Source organism: Watersipora subatra, chromosome 4 (genome assembly GCF_963576615.1).
Source record: "Watersipora subatra chromosome 4, tzWatSuba1.1, whole genome shotgun sequence".
Classification (NCBI taxonomy): domain Eukaryota; kingdom Metazoa; phylum Bryozoa; class Gymnolaemata; order Cheilostomatida; family Watersiporidae; genus Watersipora; species Watersipora subatra.
In genome coordinates, this window is record NC_088711.1 from 27,402,988 (window position 1) to 27,427,997 (window position 25,010).

General features: G+C 34.8%; 1 protein-coding gene across 1 annotated transcript; it reads right to left on the reverse strand.

The window, feature by feature from the left end:
• Window positions 1–3: 3 nt before the first annotated feature.
• On the reverse strand, window positions 4–25,010 carry LOC137393387 (LYR motif containing protein 1-like). Its single transcript, XM_068079921.1, has 5 exons — window positions 24,900–25,010; window positions 8,743–8,895; window positions 6,069–6,129; window positions 2,531–2,562; window positions 4–400 (listed from the first exon to the last, which is right to left on the reverse strand). Exons 2-5 carry the CDS (start codon window positions 8,893–8,895, stop codon window positions 272–274), a joined length of 375 nt encoding a protein of 124 aa, XP_067936022.1. The 5' UTR covers window positions 24,900–25,010; the 3' UTR covers window positions 4–271.

The following is a 25,010-nucleotide window of genomic DNA, read 5'->3' on the forward strand; positions in this document are numbered from 1 at the left end:
TATGCAAACCTGTAATTTAATGCTAAATGCATTTATATGTAGATGTATCTATACTTAGTGTTATTACATAACATATTTTTTATTTACAAAACATTCCTTTCACATATCATGAAATTGTGAGATGAAAAGCAAAACCCAGCCAGAAGACACTGTTTACTAGAGTCGACGCTAATTAAACTAAAGCTCATCTCACAGCCAATCAAATCTCTTCATACATCCATTCTTGAACAATACATCCTCTATCATTATACATGCAGCTTGTGTCAGTCATTCAGTCCTTATCCATGTCTCCAATGTTGTATGATTTCATATAAGCTGGCTTGGAGCGACCCAAAATCTTGTCAGACTTTTTTTTCTTTCTGGCTGTGAGGGGCAGCATACTGTGCTGTGGTATATGAGTCTGTAACGTATAACCAATAATAATGGGATTATTATAGTTGCCCAAATGACATGTATGAAAATTTCCTTTGCAGTGGCTGTCACCATTCCTCACCGTTTTCTTAGGAACTCCCGTGGCTAAATAGGTTACAAATTGGGCTGGCAGGCCCGTATTTCCTGGAGCGACTGAGCCGCCCTAACATTTTAGTAATTTTTAACGGCTAAGTGCTGAGAATTGCAGTCTAAGCTCATTCACTTGGAATTTCCAACTACTAATTCCGAGCAACTAGCGATGAGGCTCACTAATCTAGTACACTTGTATTGGTTTTGCCTGCCACTAATGCCACTATGCAGTGAGTGAGAGATCCTTTTCTGCATTGAAGCAAATCAAAACAGCGATGAAGAGCACTATTGGGCAGGCTCATCTAAATAATCTTCTAATATTACACATATATAAAGATGTTGAAATACATACAGATACAGTATCAGTTGTGAAAGATTTCTGCCATGGACACATCGACAGAACAAAAGCTATTGCAATAAAGAAATAATAGCTCTTGTTCTTTCAATGTTTTTTACAGAAATCTGTATTGTCATGAGTTTTATATCGTTCATTGAATAAAGAAAAAGTTTTGCCTACCATGAACCATAAGCAATATATTTATGTAGATTTCGATGCTTACAATTGATTGCATTTATGCATACTTTGAGGGTTGCTGATGCCTAAAAGGTCCAGAGCTCAGGGGCGCTGCCCCGTATCTCATTGAAGAGGGGGGCTAACACCGCCCACTAAACCCCCAAGTGTTCATAACTAGTCGCCTAACATTTGCAGCCCCAACTTGCAACCAGGGAATGCAGGTCTGGCAGCTGGTGACAAACCTACAGCAGCTGTCACAAATATATAGTAAAGTAAACGAGATGAATTAACATGGTCAAGCAACTCCTTGATCGCCATTGGAAGCTGAACGGTTAACCTTATGACCCTGTTATAATTGACTGTTGAAACTTAGAAAGTGACTTTCTGAAGTCAATCACTAGGACATGTTTACACGGTGGAGCTGTCATTGGGCAGTTTTAATTCCTCTTGATAAAATTAAATTTGGGCCAGAAAATATATATGGAGTGTTGGAGAAGACTCAAATTTAGTGAAGTCACAATATATTGGCTATAATTATATACTCATCGGTTCTGCACTCAGCCAGTTGTTAGTTGCTGACCCTTAGTGGCAGTATGTTTGACTTATAAGAGCCTAACCGGGTGGCGTCTGCGGGTCAGCATCTCCCGAGAGTGGTTTTCCCTGCGGAAGGATTGCTGATGTGCACAAAACTTATAATAAGAATGCTAATAAACACAAATCACATCAGAGGGTGGTATTCCCTGGAAAAGGATTTAATGAACACAAATAAAATAGACACAAAATAGAGATAAGTCAAGCCAAAAACTATACATACCGGATATATTGAGGACCAAAACGACATTTCTTAGGAAATTTATTTATTTGTATTTATCAATGCTTCATCAGCCTTCAATGCTGTGGAAGATGCATTTATTTAATATACAGCTACTCACCAATTCGTACTTAATCAACACTTCATTATTCTAAGACACTCTGAGAGAAGCATTTGTTTGAATAGTTATTGTTTTTTTAGATATCTGAGGCTGTTATAGTTACTTGCAACTGTTGTCCTAAGCTGTAATCCTTTGAGTATTGTTATTACTGAAAGTGGGACCTGGATTTACATGTCATTATACTTATTGCAACTATAAGCTCTCTCTTCTACATCGCAGGCTACATAGAACCAATTGTAAGCAACTATCACAATTCCCTTTTAATAGTCTTATGCCATCTATCTCGCATTACTTTTTTTAATAATTTTGCTTGAGTAACGATTTTGAAAAGTTAACTGCAAATTGTATAGACAAATATCATGTGCAACAAATGCACAAAAACATGATAGGAATCATTATATCATTTTGCTTCTTTACTCATGAGTAAAGAAGCAAAATTGTTGCAGAAAAAGTGCAGAGTGAACTATGCACATTGAATATAACCACTCTTGGCAAATGAGAAGAAAAATGTGTCCTATCAGCCATGAGCTAGTTCTGGAGGTCAATCATGTTCTGGAGAGCATTAAACACAAGGAGTACTTACCGGCCTTGGCCAAGGGTTCTTATAGTGTACCCCTACAACAATTCATATACTATTAGTTACTGTACACATTTGCTGTATGAAGCGTTCTTATAGTGTATCCCTACAACAATTCATATACTATTAGTTACTGTACACATTTGCTGTATGAAGCGTTTTTATAGTGTACCCCTACAACAATTCGTATACTATTAGCTGTATTATTGCTAATTAGAAACATATGAAATCAACTGGTTAGAAAACCAATGTTACCTGGCAGTTATAATCCTACACAGTCAACGCATGCGCAACAATGAGCAGACGAGAAAAGAAGTGAAGATGACAGCTACTAAACAACGTTCTTGTAGAGTTTTTAGGACTGGCCAGCCATCGTAAGTGAACTTATCAATTTATCAAATCCCCATCAACTGGTAATCACCAAAATATAACACTACTAGTTGGTAGACACCTTTGCTATATTAAGTGGTGATACAGTACTGTGCAGAACAAGTGCTGGACAGTTTAAAATTACAGTAATAAACATAGCAGTAGACAAATAGCAATTCTATACATTATATATGTCAACAAATTTTATAACTGTATGCAAGGAAACTGAATCTCAAACTTTATCAATGCAATTCTATGGCCATATTGAATGAGGTCAATAGTTATTACAGTTTACAAACAACTAGTTAATACAGTGAGACCCGTCAGCTGTACGTTCTTTCAAGTGATAACAGCATTGGAGCGGGTATGTATGTATTGTTTGGGGTTGTATGGGCAGATAGAAGACACATCCTACATCAGCTCCTATATCAGTTCCTACGTTAGCTTTACAAGCAAACATGAGAAAAGTGGATAAACCGGTACATTGAGACAGATGGGTCTCCATAATTATTTTAGTGATATTTGTGCTTCTGGGTCATCGCTTTAGATAAATTCAAGTAAAAATGTTGTGTGCCAATTTTTTGATCCTGAACAATATAAATAAATTTGATAAGTCTGTTTTGGTAAGACACCTTTGTGTTCACTTTTGACAGTGAGACAAGCTTTGTAAAGTACGTTTTTTCCAACTGATAAAAGCAGTTTTTAGGATTTATGCCATCATCACATCAAAATTAAATATCTGCCAGCTCCGTTAGAAAAAAATTAAGTTACACAAAAAAATGTTCTTACCAAGTCGCTAGAATCATAAGGTAGGTGCATATGTTTGAACTCGTATAGAAATACACTATCATCCAACATAGAATAGAAACACTTGAGAACTTAGTTTGTACCCAAAAATGTTGATGTTTTCAGTCGTGGAGCAGCAGCTACCGGTCATCTCAAGTCAGTTATAACTATTAGTTTTGGCGAAGAACTGAATAGCAATTGTCTTTGGTCCAATAAATTATGTTGTGATTTAAAGCAGCTCATAGTGTCTAACTTTGTAAGTAGTTCATAAGTGATATAATTGATTCTATGATACTAGCTTGCAGTTGAGTCCATGTATCAGAGCACTCTTACGTGGAGATAGCAACTCCAATTTTTTGAGATTTGTGAGCGTGACTAATTTCAGTAAGGGACAGATAAATCCAGCCCCTTAATAAAGCCTGCACGGTGTAACCACTATCTCTCTATGACTGTTCACAACTAGCCTGGTGAGTAGGAACAGAGTTAGCTGCTCCTTCCACAGTAACAGTCTGCCCGCTGCAGAGCTGAATGCTAAGAATATACTAGACAGGCTTCAAGACTAAATACTATTGAGCTTTAACACTTGCAAGGCTGGGCCCGTGATAACTCACAACTAAGGTGTGTGTCTCCACCTGATCCTATGTCTGAGTACACTAGAATTCGCGGTTTTACTTTGTTGTTACATATTTCTGGTTTACAGAAGATTATGAAATTTTAGTGGCTTTGAGTCAGAGGACTTGAGTATAATTCTAAAGTAGCAAGTTGATACGACTACCGGGTTCTTAAGATATTGCAAAAAAGAATGAGAAATAAAAAAACGCTGCTGACAGGACACAAGTTCTTTTTGCAGTCCCATACTTCCAATTTTTCTACTTCCAAAATTTTGATCCCTTGGTGGGGTGTATGTTTTTAGCGTATTCAAAAGTTTCACGTTGATTGGAGTATTATTTCTTGAGATATTGCCAAAATATAGAGGGCATTTCTAACAAACTGACAATTAAAAATGGCAGACGATAGACCATGAGTTTTTTTGTACTTCCAGTTTACGTACGATTACCGAACTTTAGTGCTTTGTGTGGTAAATATTTTCAGCATAATGCAAAAGTTTCAAATTGATTAGACTATTAGTTATGAATATATCGCCGAAACACGAAAGGCACTTCTGGCTGACTACGAAATGATAAATGGCTGCTGTAAGAACATTAATCTCTAATGAAACTCTGACTGAAATTCTCCGTCTTGAAGATCAAACATAAGCAAGCTGATCAAAAACTAAAAAGCTTCTCCTCAGCAACAAGAACTTATCACTAAACTAGTTGTTTTTCTATTCTTTAAAGTATACACATTCTATACACTCTATATATATCTTCAAAGTATACACATTTATACACTCTATATATATATCTTCAAAGTATACACATTTTATACACTTTATATATATCTTCAAAGTATACACATTTTATACACTTTATATATATCTTATAAGTATACACATGTATACACTCTATATATATATCTTCAAAGCACACACATTTATACACTCTATATATATCTTCAAAGTATACACATTTATACACTATATATATATCTTCAAAGCACACACATTTATACACTCTATATATATCTTCAAAGTATACACATTTATACACTCTATATATATATCTTCAAAGCACACACATTTATACACTCTATATATATCTTCAAAGTATACACATTTTATACACTTTATATATATATCTTCAAAGTATACACATTTTATACACTCTATATATATCTTATAAGTATACACATTTATACACTCTCTATATATCTTCAAAGTATACACATTTATACACTATATATATATCTTCAAAGTATACACATTTATACACTCTATATATATATCTTCAAAGTATACACATTTTATACACTCTATATATATCTTCAAAGTATACACATTTTATCAGACTCGGTTTACACCTACCATTATGTTTCTTCAGTTACCTCTAAAACATCACATCTCTGAACGAGGGTGAAACAAACTATTTGCAGTATTTATTTCTGTTGTTTTATTGTGTTCTACAAGCTTTGAGCTTCAATATGATATTCAGCTCAAAGGGAGTTGTGCTATCCTAAGTACTTTCTCAGTTGATGGAAAGTTGTTATTACTAGGATAAGTAGGTCTAGGATCAGGGGGCGTGCAGCTTGTGTATATAAGGTTAGACTTAATGGTGTTAGCAGCCATGGGTATGGCCTAAACTATTAGGCAGAAATAGAAGTCCAAAATAGCTTGTGACATCTCAAGCGTCACCTGCAAGGAGTTGGCATTCATGTAGAATGATCTCAAGGGTCACCTGCTAGGAGTTGGCATTCATGTAGAAAGATACAAGAAAGCATCTGAGTAACATACCTATTTCTAATCTGCTTTCTCCTTCTTTTATAGCTGATTCAATAGTCTCTCTGTCCGTCAGCTACAACAAAATGGAAATCATTTTATCAAATACAGACTAAGTAATTAATTTCCTGAAAAGATATATTTCTTGCTGTAATAATAAATATTCCTACTTCCTGCAAATAATAACAACATCATAAACCACAGCTTAGTTATGCTTTATGTACATGATTCCTGTTCAAAAATAAAATGACAGTTTGACCTGATGTATAAAGCACACTTTTACACACAACTATTACACTGACCATGAGAAACCACTCAACACAAAGTTTGTCATGGACAGCTTCAAAAACATTATGCCCATGATACAAAGGTTCTCAAGCACATGGCTATAAATATATACATACTAGTTGAATGCCCAGCGTTGCCCGGGTAATAACAAGGTCTTTGCGCAGAAAATCTATTTTTATTTAATATATAACAACAGTTACTATTCTAACTTTCAAACTTCATATCCTGAAGAAAGTGTTTTGTGCAGTTCAAATAAATTAAGAGAAAAAATAAAACAACTGTAAAAGTTTTCAAAATTTTCAAACAACTGTAACTTTTAAATTTCATATCATGAAAAAATTGTTTCTATTGAAGTAAATTAAAAGAAAAAATTAAACAACTGTAAAGGTGTTTAAATGTGAAGGTGAAATAATTAGCAAGTAATGGTTAAATAAAGTCTGTTTTACCACATGTACGGTTACAATGAAAAATTATTTGATATACAGTTGTAAGATTTTAATTTGTTTCAGTGTGATCATCATAAGGCGAAAATGTCGTACAGAGTGGTATAGAAACCCATAGTGATTATCTAATGCAAACACCTCATGGTAAAAATCATCAAAATTTCATATGCGTACTGTAGATATTAAAAACTAGTAACAAAACAGTATGTCAACCTTAGTAACTATATTTACCTACAGTAACTTTAGTGTATTTAGTGGTTATGATCTGCAAGAAAATGAAACATTACAACGCACTATGTGCAGAATGCACCGTTGAGAGTTCTTACCTTCCAGACAGACGTGTAACATGAACGTTGAGTTTAGCTTGAATGATTTTTACTTACTAAACACATAATAAAAGTTAAGTTTTAGTACGTATCAATTTTATCATTTATCTATTTGCGGTTTCGTTTTCGCTATAACCTATAACGAGTAACGCTAAACTGAGATAGCAAGCAACATAGATCTTTTTCATGCGCTGCAGGAGGGATTTCAGCGAGTAGCATATCGGTATTTTCGGTATTTCGTCATAATCAGTACACGGACGGCCAAATTTTAATTTTGAGAATTTTTTTGTTTACATCATATGGCGGAAAAAAATTAAAAAAAATTGTCTTAAGGGGAAGAAAAAGCATCTCGTTCCATATAATGAGGCAAAATCATCTTATAACAGGGGCATCGTAACCCGAGGGCGCAGTGTATTAATTAGCAATTTAGCATGTGCAATCATGAAAATGATATACAGTATATGGTAAGAGCAATGGGAGTGGTAAGAATGGCTTAGCCTTGTTGCTAGGTTCGCGTGTTTATAAACCTCTGGTTGCAATCTTCGTGAGTTCAAATCCAATGTGAAGTAGATTTTCCATTAGAGGATGTTAGCCACTAGACTTGGACAGACATATGACAGACTTTGGGATTTATATAAACAGAGATTTCTACATGTACATGCTCATTGTTTGAGCTAAAATCATTATTACTTAATGCTAACAAACAAGTTTTTTTGTAAATGCATTTTATAATGTTTAATTACCATATAAATGAAGAAGAACTTAATTACATTATCCAAGCTCATACAAGGGCACCGAATGTGTCGGCTCAACAACATATAAAAATATATGTACCCAACTAAATTTTGTACTTGAAGCAGTGGTTATTTCAAGAAAAAACCAACTTAAACGCAGCAAACTCTGAAAGAGAAGTTATTCGCTCTACTATTGCTCTTATTTCTGTCAAAACAAATCCTTACCAAGCTCACAGATATTTTACCTTCAGGCAGATAAATACACGCCTGAAAGCATTCATAATATATAACTAATTATAATTATAGGTTTTTGTACAATGAAAAGATTTTATGTAATTATATTTATGTAAAGATATTCTTATTCATAACAGCTACGCGAAGGCCGTGGGGTTCGCGAAAAGCTGCTTATATCCATTGAAAGAACAAATGTCTTCGTATTCTTGTTTAATTAATTTAATTAATTTCACGAACACAAATTCTTCTTGTTGTTATTCGCTGACCTTCATTATTAACATGTAATGTTTTTTCTCTCTTGAGTAGAAATATAGCAGTACAACTAGCTGCACAAACTAAATTGCCTTCAAACATGTTGCGATCAACAACATACCATTAACATGCTAATAACCTTTACATAACCTTTAAGATCTAGAAAGTATGCCATGTCCTTCACCACATGAAGACCAATTCTCATCGGTGAATCTCTTTTTCAAAGTTATGTATGGATAAATAGCGGCATGTAGCAACAAGTCTATGTCATATGTATATGTTATGCATGGGCTATACATTTTGTCAGCATGTGTAGTCAAGGCTTAACAGTGCTCACATCAACATGGCAGTTGAAAATAGCTCTGCCAAATATTCACAATGCTAATGAACTATGATTGATGGTGTAACTTACACTCTGGTTTTGTTTGAACAGCCTTCGAGATTCTGCAATAATATATTTACTTTCTCTTTCTGTTTCCATCTGGTTACCTGTTGCTGACTGCCATGTTTTTCCTACCCTTATTATTTGCTTGTATAATGATAGAACACGTCGTGTATGGGACATCTACATATAAACACAAATGTCTCACTTCAGAGCACTTGGGCAAGAGATTATTCGTTAAAGATTGACTTGCAACAAAATTCACAGTAGTTATTTGGTATCAAAAGATTCACCATGTCTTACTCTGCCGTGTTGTAGGTCCAGAGTATGTGGAAATGTGCTTACAAGCTCTTAAAAGCTAAAAAAATGAACAGTTAATCGCAGCCATCACAAAAACACCGTAGTTTGGAATCCCTTTATTTTGATGACATACACAACTCGACGTGGTTATTGTTTTGACAAGTGATGTTATTACGTGAAATGAAACGTCAATAAAAGGCTCAATATAAAACGTTTCATAGCACTAGTTTACGACAAGCACTTCAGGTTTAACGGAAAGCCCTTATCAAATATAGATGCTCGCTACTTTACAGTTTCGCCTTAGTTTGGTCTAATCATCTAGTCGTAATCTGATCACGTGACCCATACTTCCTGCCAAATAACGCGAACAACTTCTGCAACATTTTCCGACTATCACAGGCTCCTCATGTTCATGCTCGTCAGAAAAAGATATGCACTCTTTCGAGTTGAGGCTAAAAAATTGAGTAAACTTTACCGGTATGTTTTCAGGTATCAGTGCACAAAGTGACAGCATTACAATGATGATGAAATAGACATGTAAGGACAATAGACATGGTTTTATTGAATGTGTGAAGTATATTTGTGAAAACATTTTGACGAATCTGGTTGCATAAAAGTGTAAACAGAAGCCATCGTGTTCAACTACGTAACATTGGAGCCGTTCTGGAAAGGGATTCCAACCTACGGCGTTTTCGTGATGACTACGATTAACTGGTTGTTTTTTAGCTTTTAAGAGCTTGTAATCATCTTTCCACATATTTTGCACCTACAACACAGCAGAGTAAGACATGGTGAATCTTTTGTAACCAAATAACTGTAATGTAAATTTTTTTGCAAGTCAACCTTTAAACTAAAATATTTAATATGTAAAGGATGTAAACATTTGTTGCCGGCAAAACAAACTTATAATATTCAATAAAAAAACAATTTTCGAAACATTTTCAAGAAATACAATCTTGCAGCAACACTTATCTGGCAGCAACAGGTTAACTGACAGCATATTAAAATTACACTTATTTATGACAACATAACCAAAATATTTTGCTTTTCAGCAGTGATTAGCATGTTACAAAAATATCCAGTTTTGGAGGTAAAAAAACACTTGTGATGCAAGCTTGAAGCTGTGACCTAAAAAAGTAATTTGTCTGCAAAACATAACCATACGAATCACAGTCAATGCCGACGATTAGCTAAATTTAAAAGTTGTTCGTAAAAATTAACTATTCTCAGAAGATATCTGTTTAAAACCTATTAACCTTTGTAAATCTAAAATATACCTCCAAATATGCCATTCTGAGCAGTATTGAAATTCAACTGAGCCTAGATGATTCTAATAAGCTAGATCAACAATATGTCATGTAGACCGAACAAATCATTGTTCACTTGACAAATTTGATTTAAAAAAATAGAAATTTGCCAAGATGAACGTTTCGTTAGCTATCCAAGAATGAACAAGAATAGATTCATGACTAAAAACTCAGTACTTTTTGGCAGAGGGATATGAGCAGACGAGGGCTAAAGTTACCATGACGATGAGAAAGATGTCTATTAAAGCATTTCTTGGAATCAAAATACAAGTACGAGCAGTCTGGTTCACATCAAATATTTTACTTGCGATTTTAAAAAATAAATGTTACTTTTGTGTTTCTACTCTAAATAGCCAATTTAGATCTACCTACTGCATAGACATTTAAGTTTTACACCCACCAAAAACTGCATGATGCTATGTTCAGTCCTTGTTTTGAGTCTATTCGTCGAAAAAGGTTTACTATTCAAGTTGAATATTTAATATATGATTGAAAGGAATTCATCTAAGATTAGCAGTTCTTATACTTCCTCAGTAGTAGTCAGTTTTACACAAACCCCAGCATGTATAATTTGGGCTCCATGTACATCGATCTTATAGTGGAAATCAGTTTCTGACATTCTAGGTGCAAACATAGTTCACAGCTTTATTTGATTGGCTGATTGCTGTTCAATTAAGGTAACAAAGCAAGAAAATAAGCAGCTTTTGTTCTTGGTATATAGAACCTGTAATACCTAACACATTAGAAACAACATCCTCTCTTAGATTGTCTCATCTATATACAGTCAAACATGGATAACTCGAACTTCACGGGACCGAGCGAAAGTGTTCGAGTTATCAGAGCGTTCAAGTTATCAGAGCACTGTCACAAGTCCATGTATTTATTTATTTATTAGTAGATACATGCACATATACAAGCTATCATAGAAATCAAAAGCATAAATGGCTTGTTTCAAATTAAATGCTTCTAATGTAAAGTTTAAAACTTTTTTATCAAAAAGTATAGGAAATTTTTCTATCACTTGAGATTCTTTTATTGAGGTGATGTTATTGCCAGGACGTTTTTTAGATTAAAATTGGCAAAACTTGATCGTTGTTGAAATGCTCAGAAGAAAAGTCATCTTTTTCTTTTGAGCGTTTTAACCGAGATCAATTTTGCCGATTTTTCTTGAAGTTTATGCGAAGGTCACCTCACTTTTCCATGCTTCCGAAAGGCGATCGCTAAGCGGATGTTTGGTAAAAATCAAAATTCACCAAACCCTTAGAAAAGTCGTTGACAAAAATATTTTGCCGATAGTGGTAATAACGACACCTATGATTTACGAAAAATTGAGGTTTACCTCTATGACTTGGAATAAAGTGATTTTCTAAAGCGATAACAACCGTCTCGGTAGCCGTTGGGCAAAAAACTGTTCGAGTAACAGAGTTGAGGTCGAGTTATCTATAGCAATTTATCATTACGTGGGAACGAACCAAAGAAACCGTTTGAATTAACCATGTGTTCGAGCTATCCGTGGGCGAGTTATCCATGTTTGACTGTATATATATATATATTTCTCAAAGTATGTGTGTGGATATGTGTGTCATTCCGTCTATAGCGAATGCTGACTATTTTACCAATTCACGCGTTATGATGCCCGTTGAGAAATATTTTTCGTAAGGTCTAATTGCTGTGTCTGAGGTAGCTGTATCTGTATCTGTAGCTGCCAATTCTTCTCACGCAGACAATTATACTGTCTCCATGGGAAGAGCCTCAACATTATCTCGCCATTCGATCAGACAAAGACAGTACGATATCTCATTTTTACCGGTATCAAGAGGTACCAGTATTGACGTATTCAAAGTTTTGATGAATAGCTAGCTTCTGCTGGAACAGTAACCTTTTTTATACACACACACTTATATGCAAGAATGGTTATTATTGATTCTACATATTCAAGATTTTTATTTTGTTTTCTCAGTTCGTATTAATTGTATTATTACCGAATCAATTTTTATTGTAATCGTAGCAAAACCGACTTAATTTAGCTATTACTTGCTAATTATTTCACAATTACATCTAAACCTTAGAGTCGTTTTATTTTTTTAATTTATTTGACCTGCCAAAACATTTTCCTCATGATATAAAGTTTAAAAGTTGTTTGACAAAGTTTGAAAACCTTTACAGCAGTTTTTATTTTCTCTCAATTTATTTCAATTACACCAAACACTTTTTTCATGATATGTAGTTAGAAAGCTAGAATGGCAAATGTTGTTATATGGTAAGTACAAATAAATTTTCCATAAGACTTTTTCATTATCCGGGCAACTCCGGGTTGTACAGCTAGTACATGTGTATGTTTATTAGTGAAATTCAAAATACCCTGTTAGCCGAACAATCAGCAAAGCCACTCGACTTACACTAAATCTGATAAGAAACAGCACACTAGATTCCGCAACCCTTTTTGGTACCGGATTTAAGAGTATTGCCGACTCATCAGTGTGACAGAAATGGGTTAACGAGCAAGGGCTAGTGTCCATAGCATTAAACCTATTACCAAAACTAGCTAAGTTTCAATTCTTAGATGTCTTATGCATTTAAATTGGTTAACACGCTATCTAGGAAATGATCAATCATCTGTGTGTAAAAAATTCGAAAAGGTATAGGTAGGCACTATTATAAGAAGAGAGTTAAGCGAACTCAAATATCAGTACTACACGGTAAATAGCAGCCAAGATAAGTCATTCATAAATTTTTATACCCTCCAAATAAAGTGCCAATAAACATATCATACAGAGAGTATGTTGTCATTATAGTTATGAATTTTGTAGACAGTAAATGTGATCAAAGTAATGTGGTAAAATTGACATAAATGTGAAATATCCTTTACACAAAGTGTGTAACTGAGTGTACAAAATTCTGAGTGACTATAACTGAGTCCTTATTTGTCACTATGGGTTTGATGGTATTAAATCTGAAATGACTTGCTAACATCTGGAAAGTGCGTTTGATCAGGATTATGGTTAAAACAAAAGATATATCATTCCTTCCAAGAAGAAAGTGATTTTGATTTGTTTTCACTATTGTACTAATTTGTTTTTTTAAACATTATCTTGTAGGTTGCATCCATTTAGTGTACCAAATCCTTGGAAAGTAGCACAACTTTGGCTTGTTAAGCGGTACAATCAGCTCACTAATCTTGGCATTCTACAAGAAGCTGAGGCACAAGTGTGCAGCGCGAAACCAGTTTGTTGAAATTTATTTATGAAGACTGGCTTCTACCATAAAAAATTATTGTTCTGATCATTTTTAATTTGAGGCTGCCAAAGATTTTTGAATCACAACATAAACAAAACTAAAAAAAAGGAATTCACGAGGAACATCTAGCAGCGACCTGACAAAAGGAATGTTGTAATCTTACGTCCTGCTTGCATCAGCTTTGCAGCTCGTATATACCAAATAGTAAACTTCAGGCCAAGAAAGCACTACTTCAACTCTTTATCATGTCATCAGTATCCTCAAAGTTTTTTTCGGTTTTTTCAAAAATACTGTTTAATTTGAGTAATTATGAAAGGCCCTACTCATTCTGTTAACACATTATTTTTAATGTCCTTTTAACCGATTGAGCTGTCTAAAATATGTTTGTTTGCAGAATTCTCCTGTTTATAAAATGTTTTATGGGTAGTCAATTTCATCTTGAGTGCAATTACTGCATCACATTCCCACAAATGGTTGCTCTTTTGCAAAAGTTTTATAGACATAACTAGAAGATCCCATTAGATGATATAAGTCTTTCAACAGCACAAATTTACAAACCAGCATACAAAAACATACACAACAAACACTTACTAAGCAACATATTTAACACTAACATTATAAACAGATTGATGCACCAACCTGTCTTTACATCAGAGGATCAGACAGATTTAAGGAAAATTGCGAACCCCTTTTTGTGAGTAAGCAACAATTTCGAAGATGCACTTTAATGACTCCAAATAGACAATCACTCCAATCAAGCCACAGAAACCCACACTGTACCACACAGTCAATAAGGATACAAACCATGTTGAGTATTTTGAAAGAGACCCTGCAAGCAAAACTAGAGCTTGATGTGGACATACTACAAAATTTTTTAGCTCGAAGTTAATAAACGACTGGATGTCATCAAAGGTGCTTTAGTGGGACCTGAAAATGCTAAACTGCTTGTATACAAGTCTCTATGCCGTTCTCACCTACAACATGTAACAGCTGCTTGGGATCTAACCCAGAATATACAAGTCTCTATGCCGTTCTCACCTACAACATGTAACAGCTGCTTGGGATCTAACCCAGAATAAAGATATTTTTACTTTCGAAATGGCTTAGAAAAATGGTGTTAACTTTCTAACTAACATAAAGGGAAAGGAGAGTAACTGATGCCAAAGCCAGATTTGAATTAGCTTTGCTAAAACAACAAGTGACAAAATTTATGGTTGAACGTTGAGCTTTTTTCTTTCTGCAGCCTATAGCAAACCCCGCCGATATGTGGTGTTATGAGATCACAGACCAAAAAATAAAAAAGTCGATTCAAAGAGCCAATTATTCAAGTGTTTTGAACACTCCAGGATCTCAAACTAAATCTGAACAAGACACCCACTGGATGGCTAAAAATACCTACTTTGTCCAAATATTGATAAATACAGAAAAACCTATCAATCAAATCTTTAAATCTGTTTGACCCTAATAACCTTGCTCAACCAAACGAGGCAAACCCCTACTACCCGAGAGTCGAGTGTGATGCTGAAATTGACGTAGATTAACATAAAAATAGCTTATAAATAACAATGGTGTCTTTAATAATTATAACTCTAAATAAAATTAATGCACCGCCAAACAAAACCTACACATTAGTGAGAAAGTACTACGGCTACAGAATATGCCCATGTTCTGATACAAACATGTCGTTCTCTAACCAATAAGCCTATTATCCAACTATATAACTTAATGATTGATGTAATCTTAGTAACTGTCTACAAATTTTATTTTAAGCAATAACACTATTAAATTATTAAAACTGGCTCTTTACAACTTTTAGGACAAATGTTTCTTAAACGAACAACTTATGAATCACTTTTCTTCAGCAAATGCGTCGCAGACAACGAACGGCAATAGACTGAGAACTGTAAACAACCTAAGGAAGAAAAGAAGGGCACCAGTGCTAAAAATAGCCTGATGGCTAAAAAAACGGGCCCATTTATTTTTTCAAGCTATCGTTGGCTTGCGCATTGCGTAGTGGCCATCGAACTTACGAACACAGAAAAAGAACAGACAACTCCATTAAACTATTCTTTCAAATAATATACATGTAGTGCACAGTTATGTTATTGTTGTGGAAGTCAGCACTGACTAGCCACTTACGTTGAATGAGTATTAGTTCTCATGTACAACTAATTGTTGCAAGCAAGATGGCTGGTGAATAAGTATAGCTCTTTATTACTCGAGCTCTATAAGCATGAAAAAGCAGAGCATGTATAATTACAATTTAGTACAATCAAGCGTAATGCTGAAATAAGTTTATAAATAAATACTCATATAATTATGCCTGTGAATGCAAAAATGACAAAAATGTATATCTACATTTATATATATAAATCTCAATGTTTGTCTATCTGTTCGTCTGTACATATATAGCGATAAAGTTTTAAGAATGTGAAATCCACTGCGAACTGAACTTAATTTCAATCTATAGTTCTGCGGACATCCATTTATCTTATACATTATACACAATACACTACACCCAACACACTACAATGTCCAACTGGCTATATAATGGAATAAATAGGGCACATAGTTGAAACACATGCCAATCTTAAACACTGCAGCTAGCATTATACTTAAAACCATACCAGAAGAAAAATTTGTGAAGCCATACCAGAAAATAATGCATGCCCATACATGAAAAAAATGCTTAAACTCATATAGCCAACAAGACTATTGCAGTCAGTATAGGTCTGTAGTAGGCACTGCAGCCGATACGGTATGAATTACATAGAAATAAACACATTACGCAGAAATAAACAAACACCTACATCTACATTTAAAGGTTGTAATGGTAAATGTTGTATATGTTCATTAAAAGTAAATTTTCTATACAAAAACTCTCATTACTCGTGCAATGTCGAGCATTCAGCTAGCACATAGATATATAATATATATATATATTATATATCTATTATATATCTATATCTATTTTATATATATATATAAAATATGTAAAAGTGGAATTTCACTCTATAAGTTAAACATTTTATTACTAATAGTTTCATGTGGTACAGTAAATATCACAATCTTCAGATGAAATGTCTAAAATGAATCTCATACGCCAGTAATACGCTGTACATGTACAAAATATCACTGGTGTAGAAGTGCTCAAATCACAAAAGTGATTTGAGAACTCTGAAGTCTGTGAGACAATTTAGTTGTTTCATGGCAGGAAGTCGACTCTCATTAGTAATGGGATTTGTGTCCCTTGCCTGAGCTCTGAGCTGCACTGATGAGGCTTCAATAGCTGAAACAGTACTGTCTGTAGCATGTGTATCAGATTGGAATCAGATTTCTCACAACTCAATCAACAATCAGAGTGTTCACATTCACTGTTTATGTTCAGGTCTGTGTTCATAGATTGATGTCAGGCTCTAGAGAAGGTACCTCTTTGTACAATCTCCAAGCTCTCTACCTACTCTTATCTTCTTCAAGCAACTTTGTACAGATATTGCACCATCAGATTGTAATAAACTAGCCTATATGGTTGTGCATCCTATACCATTGTTTCTCCACATACAAGTAGTTTGGTTGGACATTAACAAATTCCATCAGCTAACCCGATTGATCCAGCAATCAGTTTACACCATTTAGTGGTTGTACCAATACAAAGACTTAAGCCTCATTTTCTTGCCTAACTGGTTGCCATTGAAAGTTTCCCTTGTTTGACCCTGAGAAAATGATGTACATGTACTTCTGATTAAGAAAACCAACAATTTTGGAGTTGCCCATTTAAAAAAATATGCTGGAGGTAAATAACTCACAACTAAAAGAGATGTCAATATTTTACTCGCCGTAGCAACAACATGTTTGAGAGGCCAGCAAAACAAAGTGTTATAAATAAGTGTAATAAACAACACTATGCAACCACACTAAAACAATATAAAGATAGCTGAAACGTATAGAACAGTTGGGGCACAAATGAGCCAAAGCATTTGTCAAAATAGAGTGCAGAATCATTGAAGCAATTTTTAAATGAGGCAATGCATTGGCTTAGCCTTTTTGAAAGATTGTGCAGAATGACTCGCTCCTAAAACATATTGTAGACAATTGGTAACTAGTACACTCGCCTTAGGCTACTTAACATATGACTCCACTTAACATATTACACTCGCCTTAGGCTACTTAACATATGACTCCACTTAACATATTACACTCGCCTTAGGCTACTTAACATATGACTCCACTTAACATATTACACTCGCCTTAGGCTACTTAACATATGACTCCACTTAACATATTACACTCGCCTTAGGCTACTCAACATATGACGCAACAGCAATATTTAGCCGTATTAATACCAAAGAAGATGATCTTTCAGAAACTTAGTGCATAATAAACATGAATTGAAATCTAAGATTATCAATTTTCAGAAACCATAGAAATGTCAAAATTATCTTGGTTCATCTGGGAGCACCTTTTCACTGATACTTTTTGTCACGCGTTTATTTCGCTCACTTTTAATTATCTCGTAGTCATTATGTCACTTTTTGCTAGTTTGTAATTGATGGTAACCATTTATGTCATTCATATTTGTTAAAAGTGGCTGTGACAAAAATGTAGAGTTTTTACTTCACATAGAAAATTAGAGAACCCACATAATGGTTTTGCCGTACAATTCTCAAAAAAAATTCAAAATTTCTAACAAACAGTATCTGTAGCAAATAATTAAGGTCCAAGATTGTCTCTTGTAGACATATTCAGTTTGGTCAATTCTGAGCACGTTCACTATTCTACTAATTTATTGATAAGCCATTTAAAACTGCAGTTAATTTCAATGAGTACAGTTGAACCTCGTTTATAACTATTCTGAACAGCATGAGAACATTCCAAACAAAATTTTTTGCATTAATCTACTACCGATGCCCTGATAGATTTCATTTGTAGTTTAACCAAGCATTCAATAAGCTTTAGCACATTTACCGTTGCCATGGTTACCAGATAGTTACGCTTATTAAAAGGTTCGTTTCATTGCATTGCGTACCTTTGACCAAATGCTTTAGAACACATAGATAACACAGTTTAACTGACTTCTATAACTTTCAAGGCTATTTTAAAATCTGAGTTCGAAGTATGATCCTGAAGAACTTTTTTGATTACTAGCCCGGAAAAAACAATTTGATCACATGACCTAAATACTGACAACTACGTATACTTTGAGACCCACAGAACAAAGCAATCCAGGCTGCTACACACCATTTCTCAACAAATATTATGGATAGACATCCAATAAAATGTAAAACTAGCAAAATATGCAACATTAAATATTAAATGCATAGAAAATGAAGAATAAAATCACTTGTTATAAAAGTCTTTCTAGACATGTTTTTTACTGGTGGTATTACCCTTACCTCATCGACCTCATCACATTTAAGCTCTGGTAACCAGTATATAAATTGCAGAATTAGCTTCTCGGCCAACCATTACGTTTTAACCAAATTGAAGTGCAAAGTTTTTATTGTCCTAGAGTACTGACCACCTTGCTGTACATTTTAGGACCGATATATCGTTTGAAGCGTTAAAACTGACAGTGCTGTGAATGTGATGAGATATTTATTATTTATTATCTCAAGAAAGGATACTATTAAAGTGATTAAAGGAGAGAGACCATCATCAATCAAAAGCATTCTCTCCTAAACAAATTCCAAACTGCTCAGACATGTTGGTCATACAGTTCGTGACCACATGCCCTAAAAGCTGATTTAATCTCATTGATAAAAAAAACGTGATTGAAAGAGGATTGGATTGACAATTAATAACACCCTTTAGAGAAATATGAAAAAAGTAGATGTACGCTAAAGTAGATGTACACTAAAGTAGATGTACGCTAAAGTAAATGTATACTAAAGTAGATGTATACTAAAGTAGATGTATACTAAAGTAGATGTAAGTTAAAGTAGATGTACGCTAAAGTAGATGTATACTAAAGTAGATGTACGCTAAAGTAGATGTACACTAAAGTAGATATACACTAAAGTAAATGTATACTAAAGTAGATGTACACTAAAATTGATGTACGCTAAAGTATATGTATGCTAAAGTAGATGTACGCTAAAGTAGATGTACATTAAAGTAGATGTACGCTAAAGTAGATGCACGCTAAAGTAGATGTACGCTAAAGTAGATGTACGCTAAAGTAGATGTACACTAAAGTAGATGTACGCTAAAGTAGATGTACAATAAAGTAGATGTATACTAAAGTAGATGTACGCTAAAGTAGATGTACACTAAAGTAGATATACGCTAAAGTATATGTATGCTAAAGTAGATGTACACTAAAGTAGATGCACGCTAAAGTAGATGTACGCTAAAGTAGATGTACACTAAAGTAAATGTATACTAAAGTAGATGTACACTAAAGTTGATGTAAGCTAAAGTAGATGTACGCTAAAGTAGATGTACGCTAAAGTAGATGTACGCTAAAGTAGATGTACGCTAAAGTAGATGTACACTAAAGTAGATATACGCTAAAGTATATGTATGCTAAAGTAGATGTACACTAAAGTAAATGTATACTAAAGTAGATGTACACTAAAGTTGATGTAAGCTAAAGTAGATGTACGCTAAAGTAGATGTACGCTAAAGTAGATGCACGCTAAAGTAGATGTACGCTAAAGTAGATGTACACTAAAGTAAATGTATACTAAAGTAGATGTACACTAAAGTTGATGTAAGCTAAAGTAGATGTACGCTAAAGTAGATGTACGCTAAAGTAGATGTACGCTAAAGTAGATGTACGCTAAAGTAGATGTACGCTAAAGTAGATGTACGCTAAAGTAGATGTACGCTAAAGTAGATGTACGCTAAAGTAGATGTACACTAAATTAGATTTACACTAAAGTGCACCGCAAAAAATGGTTAAAATAAAGCTGTCAGAAGATGCTGAATTGAAGTCAAATACAAATGGTTGTTGTCACTATAGACTACAGGCTGATTACTATAGACTACAGACTGCTTACTATAGACTACAGACTGCTAAGATGATATGATCATCTTGTTACAACGTTAAGACTGTTCATTGAAAAGTTGCACAATATGTAAAATTACACTCTGTAGCACTTGTGGTATTCGGAAGACTAAGAGTCCGCTACAGTCTAAATAATAGCATGCCTGAGGTCCGCCACAGTCTAAATAACATCGTGCCTGAGGTCCGCTACAGTCTGAATAACATCGTGCCTGAGGTCCGCTACAGTCTAAATAACATCGTGCCTGAGGTCCGCTACAGTCTGAATAACATTGTGCCTGAGGTCCGCTACAGTCTGAATAACATCGTGCCTGAGGTCCGCTACAGTCTAAATAACATTGTGCAGGAGTCAACCAGTAAGAAATAGTCAAAACCTGGTAACATTAAGTTCCAACATGATTATGACCGACCAATACATATAAGTTATTGTTTCTATAACAAACATTAAAAAAGAAAAAAATTGCAATAACTTGTTTAAGAACTTGAAGCGTTTGTGCAAATTCAGAGACATCAAACTCGTCTCCACTTTCCCTGTTAAAATAGTGCAATAGTAAAGTATACAGGTAAATACTTAAATAAAACATTGATAGTGTACACAGTGTATACAGTATACTATATATATAGTGATAGTGTACATTGGTATGTTGAATTCTAATGCATGAGAGTAAGATGCTAAGAAGGCAAAACATTACAAACTTAACATATTGGCAACAAAATTCAATAGCCATATGTCGGTTGCCATGGCTACAACCTAATTTGATCGCTATCAAGCGTAGAGTCGTTAGTCGAGACTAGTAATGAAAGACTTTGAGGCTGTATTAACTCAGCATAAGAAATCGGAACAAGAATGTTGAAAATAGGAAAGCTAAATTCGAAAGGGAATATTTGTGAAACCCGGCTTGAAAAACAGGCTATACTTCATGTCAGAATTTTCTCTGGCATGCAGGTTCTGTTTGGAGTATTTGCTTTGATACTTGGAGTAGTGCTGATTCGCTATGAGAGCATGAGGACACGGATAAGACATTTCTCTGACGTTAGCTATGGAATATGGCTCGGGTTGTTCTTTCAATACGGAGGCATGCTGGGACTAGTAACATCTCTGATAAACACGTACCGCTGGATCATAGCAACATTAATTTGGAATGCTTTAACTGCAGCAGTTTGGTGTATAGTCTTAGTCAGTCTTGCAGCTGTCGGAATTACCATTACAAAAAATGGTAACCTCTGCCGTAATGGAATTTATGATTTTTATTATCGCTGTAATTATTCAACTGTAGAACTTTTCAATTCTCTAAGCATTGTTTTTATAGTAGTCGCTATCGCTGAGATAATAATTACCATTTGGTGTACAGTTATCTGCTGTCGATCACTCCTGGCAGACAAGCAAGATCCGCCAAATAGTGATAATCAACTAGATGAGGCTTCAGCAGAAATACATGATGATACCATTGAGGAGAGAACATACTCTGCTGAACCTCACAAAGACAACGACATTGACTTAGGTGAAGATGTTAGGGTGACTTCGAAAGAACAACTAAACCTTCCAACAGTATCGCTGTCTCAGTTGTGAGTTAGATAGATGTATTGCAGAAGTCATCAACACAAGTTATGAATTATGTGTTTTGATGACATTTGATAAATCAGCCAAGTTTTTACCAACTGACTTGGTTTGGCTGTATTACATATATTTTCAAGTGCAAAAAGTTTCAAATAAACCTTTTTTTTTTGGTAAATCAAGAATTATCTTTTAATGTCACATGGAATTTTTTAATTGGCTCCATTTCTTACAAAGTTCACTTCTGGTTGAGATGTTTTTACGGTTATGCCTACTGACACAAATTTCTTAATAACCCATTTTAAAGAACATGACTAAAAGGACGTATTTGTAAAACTTAAGGAGGTTTTTATAGCTAGTTTGGCCGTTGGCAAATAAACTTACTTTATTATATACATAACAAAAACTATTTAGTACTTACTTTTATGTTATTGTATTTTAAACTAGAAATTGTCTTCTAAATCAACTGCTGTGAAAAGTTTAAATTATATATCTGAATAAAGAAGACGGCTGGTTGTGCTTAGTTGTCCTCTCTCGCACTCAATAATTTTCCTATCATCAACTTACTGTCTTCCAATTTGTACTTCAACAATTGACATGCAAATCAATAAATATGTATATTGTGAAACACCAGCTAGCATATTTCTTCATTAGTTAATATTGTCGCCATTTACACTTTTCCGATGAAAAAACATGGAACTTAATTGAGGTCCCCTGAGTGCAGTAGCACGGCCTTAAAACAACAAGGCAATCTTCAATCTGCTTTTCTAACAGCCAGTATTGCCATTAAAACAAATTTCATTAGGTTTAGTTTAGCTCATTTAAAAGAGTTTTGTGTTAAAAGTGCCACAATCTTACATCTCCTTTACTTAGGCAATTTGTATAATATTATTAATAACAGTAATGTAAGACATTTAACCCGCCGAACCCAAACAACAAAAATTAATGATACTTTTTCTAACGCTGACAATTTGACTTGTGGCGTACCTCAGGGCTCGGTGCTAGGCCCGACTTTATTCTTAATTTACATAAATGATCTTTGTGATTGTTTAACTCATCTAACTCCTATATTGTATGCTGATGATACCAATTTGTTTATGAGTTCAAAGAACCTAAACGACGATTTACCTAAAGTCCAATCTGATCTTGAAAAACTAGCTGATTGGTGTCAAACGAACAAATTAACCATTAACTTTGACAAAACCTGTTTTACTGTTTTTAAAAATTACCAGAGCAAAATTAAATTTGATCAGCCTATTCTTTTTAATAACACTTTTATTAAAGCAATTGATGAAGTCAAATTTCTTGGAGTGTCAATTGATAAAAATTTGAACTGGTCTTCCCACGCTCGTAAGCTTTTATTAGATTTACGGCCTATATCAGGCATCTTTTACCGCATAAGTGCTTTCATTCCAAAAAAATTGCTGATTATGCTTTATTACACACTTATTCACTCCAAATTATGCTATTCAATAGAAACTTATGGCAATGCATCCAAAATTCATCTTAGCAAAATAATACAGTTTCAAAAGAAAATTGTCAGAATCATTAACCGTAAGCCATTTGGATTTCCAACAAACGATTTATTTAAAACCTCTGATATTTTAACTATTGATAAATTGCATAAATATAAGTTGCTTATTCAAGCCCATAAATTATTTTACTCAAAATGTGATCCAGCACTACCATTTTATAATACTCGTCATCAATTACTTTCTCTTCCCGTACCTAATCATCTAACTTTAGCCGGTCAACGATCCTCAAACTTTGCAACACCTGCGCTGTGGAATCGACTACCTAATTCAATAAGATCAATAAAATGTCTCGGTAAATATAAGGTGGAACTGAGGCACCATCTCCAGTCTGGAGAGTGAGTGTTACGGTCTGGTTTTTGTGCTGCTGACTCGGGCTCGCGTACCACTGGCTTTGCCATTTCGCAATGGGCCCCATCATCATTTCTTACTTATTGTTATTTTTTCACGCATTGGTTAATTATATTTTGTCTCGAGTATTAATTCAATTGTGTAATCTTTAAAGGTGAAATAAAACACACACACACACACACACACACACACACACACACACACACACACACACACACACACACACACACACACACACACACACACACACACACACACACACACACACACACACACACACACACACACACACACACACACACACACACACACACACACACACACACACACACACACACACACACACACACACACACACACACACACACACACACACACACACACACACACACACACACACACACACACACACACACACACACACACACACACACACACACACACACACACACACACACACACACACACACACACACACACACACACACACACACACACACACACACACACACACACACACACACACACACACACACACACACACACACACACACACACACACACACACACACACACACACACACACACACACACACACACACACACACACACACACACACACACACACACACACACACACACACACACACACACACACACACACACACACACACACACACACACACACACACACACACACACACACACACACACACACACACACACACACACACACACACACACACACACACACACACACACACACACACACACACACACACACACACACACACACACACACACACACACACACACACACACACACACACACACACACACACACACACACACACACACACACACACACACACACACACATAGTACTTTGTGGTACTGACCAATGATCAAGATAGACAGGTAGATCAAGTTCATCAATGTCGAAATAACCTAAAATATGGACTCGCACAGCTATGCCTTTCATGAATTCAAAAGCAGGTACTCAAGAAACA